The sequence below is a fragment of the Spinacia oleracea genome, chromosome 4 (assembly GCF_020520425.1).
Source record: "Spinacia oleracea cultivar Varoflay chromosome 4, BTI_SOV_V1, whole genome shotgun sequence".
NCBI classification, from domain to species: Eukaryota; Viridiplantae; Streptophyta; class Magnoliopsida; order Caryophyllales; family Amaranthaceae; genus Spinacia; species Spinacia oleracea.
The window spans coordinates 174806550-174812577 of record NC_079490.1 but is presented as its reverse complement, the minus strand read 5'-3'; the positions used below and the strand labels follow the sequence as shown (position 1 = coordinate 174812577).

The window sequence follows — 6028 nt, the reverse complement described above, 5'->3', positions numbered from 1 at the left end:
TTATAGTACTCATTAATTAAGACTATCAATATTCAACTTAATATATGGAGTACTATTAATTTAGTATCAATATTCAACTTAATATAAAAGAAATTAATGAAACCAACCATTTTCTTTCTAAATTAAACATACTAATATTCAACTTAAGGCTAAAACAAATTCACGAGTACCCGTATCAATATTCTTGAACATTTTATTTAAAAAATTCTACAATAATGGATAACATATTGGCAAAATTGGAATAATATCAAGCAGAGCATTAAAGAATATGAATAATAAAAAACAAAAGAAATAATAAAATAAATAAAGGGAAGGAAGTGTATTCATTAATATAGACATTTTTAAACAGAGATTCTAACAATCAAAACATGTTGCACAATCTCATCTAAAATATCGATAACTTTCTTCATTCTTAATTTCTTCGTCCTTGATTCTTCAAAATAAATAAAATAAAAGACTCCTATTACCCTTCCAATCATACCCTAATAATACCATAGCCGACAACTACTAGAGAGAAAATATCAACCCACCCCTCAAAACATTTTCTCTGTCATTACCCAAACCCATACCCATTCAAAAGACCCATACCCGGATCTAAATGATAAACCCTAACAAACAAAAACCAACGGACTTAATAAAAATAAGCAAACTTAGATAAAGATCAGCAGCATTGATCAACGAGCAGCGGGACAATCCCTGGCAAAGTGACCATCACCACCACAGGAGTAGCAGTTACCTCCGCCGCCTCCTCCGCCACGACCGCCTCCACCTCCGTACGACCTTCCACCACCTCCGCCGCTACCACCTGATGGGCATTCCCTCGCCATGTGACCTGCCTCTCCACAGCTATAACAGTTTCCACCACCGCCTCCTCCACCGTAACCACCACCTCCTCCGCCATACCCACCGCCTCCTCCTCCATAACCACCACCACCATACCCACCGCCTCCACCTCCGTACCCACCGCCTCCACCAGATCTCCTACCACCTCCTCCTCCGTTATATCCTCCACCATCACCACCTCCGTAACCCCCTCCTCCGCTACCACCGCCAGAACGACGGGTGGAGCCTTGGATAGGGCCTTCATTAGGACCAGTCACATCAACAGCCTTGGTACGACCATCATCACCGGTAGAGATGACGAACTCAACCTCCTCACCGTCACCAAGGCTGCGGAAACCCTCAGATCGGATGGAAGACTGATGGACGAAGAGATCTTCGCCGCCTTCAGTGGGGGTGATGAAACCAAAGCCCTTGGTGTCATTAAACCACTTGACCGACCCCTTCAACCTTTCTCCGCCTTGCTCTTCCATATTTTTTCTCTCTGTTTTTTCTCTCTCCGAAATGCAGACGATAATTTTGATAGTAGGGGTGTGGGGGAGAGGTGAGGGTACTTATATTGGCAAATGTTTGGGGACTCGCTCTTTCCCTTTGCCACGTTGGTTCTTTGCATTTTTATTTTATTTTTATTTTTAATAAAAAAGGGAGGGGGAAGGTCTTTTTCTCGGGTCAGTCTAATGTGGGGTTTCAATGAAAGGGATCCAACGGTTGGGGGTATGAGGTGTGGAGAGGACTGCTTCTTTATTAACCGTTGGATCGTGGGTTTATGTTTATCCGTTGAGGAGAGAGAATAGGGAAATGGGCAGGGGAAGGGGCAAGGGTAGGTTTTGGGTAGTTGAAAAGGTGGGGACAGTAAATGAGTAAAATAGGGTCAGGTCACGGTAGTTTTACTGTGCAGGAGTTATAATGTGAATCAATTTTTACTACCCGACTCATTAGGTGCATTCTTTATGATCTCGTACTTCCATATTTATTCATGGACCATTACCATATGGAGAAAGTCTTATTCTATACTAGGTATATCATTGAAATGGTACACTAATATTCTGCATTTTTGTTTAGTACTAAACCACATAGTTTAGTACAAGAAAAGTAGTTGTATTTTCTCATGTGATACCAAATAACATAGTTTGGTAACGTGGTTTCATTTTTATTTGGTCCCAAATAACATAGTTTGTTACTCACAAGTCAAATATAAATGTTTTTTTCGTGGGCGAGACTCAATTTGTTACATGAACTTACCATTTAGCCCTTAATATATCAACTGAAGTTACTATTTTACCCTTAGTATACCATTTTAATGGTATACCCAGTATAGATTCAGAAAACCTCTTACCATATGTACACTTTTAAGAATAATTTTCAAACTTCGTTCTGAGTTTAAATATCAAATTTTAAATTAAGAATAACTCTCAAACTTCGTTATGGCTGTGAGTTTTAAAATCAAACTAGCTAGTTGTTCGGGCGATGCTCCGGAGTGTTTCATATAGTTCGAGTGTTTTTTAGTCATTTCAATTTCACTTATAAATTTCTTTATATACGCAGTTTGACAATAATATTAATTTCATTACATATGCAGTTTAGGAATAAAATTGGTTAACCAACTACTGCTAAACTATTTTTTTGAGTATTTTGCATTATTTTTGTAAATTTTTATTTTTTGTACCTACTTTACTTATGACTTGTAAGAAAAAAATTAAAGTTACAATTGTATATTGAGTTATAAAGTCGAAATATATTTTGGAGGAAAAAAACACATTTGCTTAGCTAAAAGAAACCGCAACATTATTTTTTCATATTCTTTTATCTGATAATTTCATGGTTTTATGTTTGATTTAAATATATTTCTAGAAAAGATAAATGATTCGATTAGTAAATGAATAAAAAATAAGAAACATTTTGCTACCATAAATTATCATTCAAATACATAAATTTGGGTATTAAAGGTTTATAGTATGATTTTTTCTCTTTTTTAATTGTTTTAGAGTCATAAGTTGTGTCATTGGAGTAATGGTAAGACTTTGCATTAACATATAAGAGGTCATGAGTTCAATGATGGATAACAACATTTTTTTTATGAGGATGCAATATACAATGTATGCGTATGACATGGCACTGCTACACCATGTCACTTGCCAAGTCATCGTGACACATGCAGAAATGTCATGGAATAGCTTCGGGTTTTAATATATGTATATAGATAGATTTCAAAATGTTTACACAAGTAGTCTAACATACTCCCAATATGAATAATTAGTAAGCTACCCGGGTATAATGTTTACCTTGCTTTGAGATTTATTTTTCCAGTAAGCTACCCGGGTTCAATAGTAGCTGCCACGCCTGCTTCCCAACTAACGCTCAATTGAACAATTTAAAATCCCAGAACCCCAATCCTCCTACTTCCTTCGGTTTGCACATCCTGCTCCAAGCCACCCAATGAATCTTTCTCTTCCCTTGCTTCTGCCCCCACCAAAACCGAGAGACCAAAGAGCGGATTTCATTACAGAAAGAATATGGAAACTTAAACACACTAATCCCATAAGTATGGAGAGATTGGGCCACCACCTTTATCATGAACTCCCTACCCGCCTTTGATAGAACTAGGGGTGTTCAAAAATACCCGACCCGCATTACCCGACCCGTTAACCCGCTGACCCAGCACAAATAAAGCGGGTAATTTGCTGATTTTTAAAAAATAAATGGGCCGGGTACCCGACCCGGTAAAAATTCCGGGTAACGGGTCGGGGCATGGCCGCTATTTTGACTAAACGGGTACCCGAATACCCGCTAAAAACAAAAAAAAAATAATAAATAAATAAAATGTGCGTGTTGGGCCTCTTGACAACTGAGAGAATATACTTAATTTAGTCAGTTAACTGGTTTAGAACTTTAGATTTTAGGGTTTCTCAAACACTCAATCCGCCGCTCCTCTCAATCTCTCATTCTCTCACCTCCTTGATCTCCTCTCTCAAGTCTCACCCCTCCCCACTCGCTGCTATATGAAGATTGGTCTTGTTGTCTGACTCTACGACCAGATTAGAGAAGTCGAAATCATTGTCGAATGTACTCTACAAGCCATTGATGCCATTGTCGTCGAAGAGAAACGAACAGTGAAGGGCGCAATTGATGACGATGAGTTACAGGAGCGCTACTACTGCTTGGCTGGCTTTGCAAAGCCATGAATGAGCTTTTATCATTTGAATTTGATTAACTAGCACTCGTCATTTAGTGGAATCCTTGCTAATAATCTAATATGTGCGCCATTGCTACATGATTATTTACATTTTACAGGGTTTAAAATCTTATATTATGCTATATTAATCATTTACAGAAGTACGAGATTTTTTTTGTTAAAGAAACCGGGTACCCATTGACCCGACCCGGGATAACCGGGTACCCGTTTAGCGGGTACCCGGTTATCCCGGGTCGGGGCATGGGCCGACAAAATGACTACCCGAACATCCGGGTACCCGCAATTTTGGGTACCCGGTAATGAATACCCCTAGATAGAACCATTCCTTTCCAACCTTGTAATTTCTTCCACAGACGCTCTTTTACCCCCTTGGTAATAACTTTTCTAGACCTCCCCACCGTAGTAGGAAGCCATAAATATCAATCGTGAACATCCACTAACCGAACCCCAAGTCTTGATGCCAACTCTTCCCTCCTCCCTACCGAGGCACCCTTACTATACGAGACTGTTGTATTATCAAAATTAACTTTTTGACCAGACGAAAGTTCGTATAAATTGAATGCCTCCTGAATCGCCTCCACATCATAAAAGGTTGTTTTAAAGAAAATAATACAGTCATCCGCGAATAAAAGATGAGTAATAGAACGGGCAGTCAGAGAGATACAAATGCCCAGCAAGGCCCCTCGTTCCTCGGATCTTCGTAACAAATGAGAGAACACTTCCGCGCACAAGATAAATAGATATGGAGAAATGGGATCCCCTTGGCGAATGCTACGTTTGAAGGAGAATTCTTCCGTCGGCCTGCCATTGATAAGGACCAAATAAGTCACCCTAGATACGCATTCCATTACCCTTTTATCCCACTCCCCGTCGAACCCAAATTCTCAAGGATTGCCTCCAAAAAACCCCACTCGATCCTATCATATGCCTTCGACATGTCAAGCTTCATAGCCATACAACCTTCAACCTGCTGCAGATTCTTCATATAATGAAATAATTCAAAAGCCACCAGTATATTATCAGTAATCAAGCGCCCTAGAGTGAAGACGCTCTGGTTTACCGATATTATCTTGTCAAGAAAAACCTTTTAGCCGGTTAGCCAAGACCATCGAAACCAGCTTATAGACAATATTGCAGAGTGAAATCGCCCATATGGTATGCATTCTTCTTCTTTGGAATAAGAGAGACACATGTTTTATTTAAGTAACTTTGCATTGAGGTGCCTCGCAACGCACCCAACATTGTACTAGTGACCGAAGGACCAACTATATGCCAATAAGATTGAAAGAGTAGTGGACACATACCATCTGGGACCGGGGCCTTAATAGGGTGCATTTGGCTCAAACCTACCTTAATTTCTTCCGTTGTATAATCGTCCCTCAACACCTCATTCATATCATCAGAAACTCAGGCTTGGAACTCTTTGATTGCACGAGCCACAAAAGGAGGGTCTGACAAAGTGAACAATCCTCGAAAATAATCCACAACTACTTTTTCGACCGCCTCATCCCCCGTATGAACTATCTCCGAATCATCCTTCAAACCCTATATATGATTGCGACGTTTTCTTCCCGAGGCTCTTTGATGAAAAAACTTAGTTTTCTTATCCCCTTCGGACAACCACAAAATCCGAGAACATTGTTTCCAGTAAGTTTCCTCATGTCAGACAAGCCCCACAACATCACACAATAAGCCTTTTTGTTGCTCCATTTGGGTCACAGTTAACCCGCCCTTATTAATCTTCATAAGCTTCTTTCGTTTCCTCAGTAACTCACACAAAGTATCCCGAAATGTATCATCACTCCACGTACTCCTTAAGATCGGCCGCACATAAAGATAGTTTATCCTCCATATTCCTACCTCCTATCCACCCATTCTCCACTACCCCTTCACACGAGTCATTCGACATCCAGAATTGTTCAAACCTAAAAGGCTTATCCCCTAACTCCTCACGATCACTTCTATTCCATAGGGTGAGTTTAACAGGTGCATGGT

At 39.8% G+C, this 6028-nt stretch overlaps 1 protein-coding gene across 1 annotated transcript; it reads right to left on the bottom strand.

Moving 5' to 3' along the window:
- Positions 1-304: 304 nt before the first annotated feature.
- LOC110778565 (glycine-rich protein 2) lies at positions 305-1377 on the bottom strand. The gene has a single exon (XM_021983113.2). The coding sequence runs from the start codon at positions 1311-1313 to the stop codon at positions 675-677; it is 639 nt and encodes a 212-aa protein (XP_021838805.2). The 5' UTR covers positions 1314-1377; the 3' UTR covers positions 305-674.
- Positions 1378-6028: the final 4651 nt, after the last annotated feature.

Bases quoted from the DNA above. Each gene is read 5' to 3' on its own strand.
- LOC110778565 (XM_021983113.2), bottom strand. From the start codon at position 1,313: ATGGAAGAGCAAGGCGGAGAAAGGTTGAAGGGGTCGGTCAAGTGGTTT.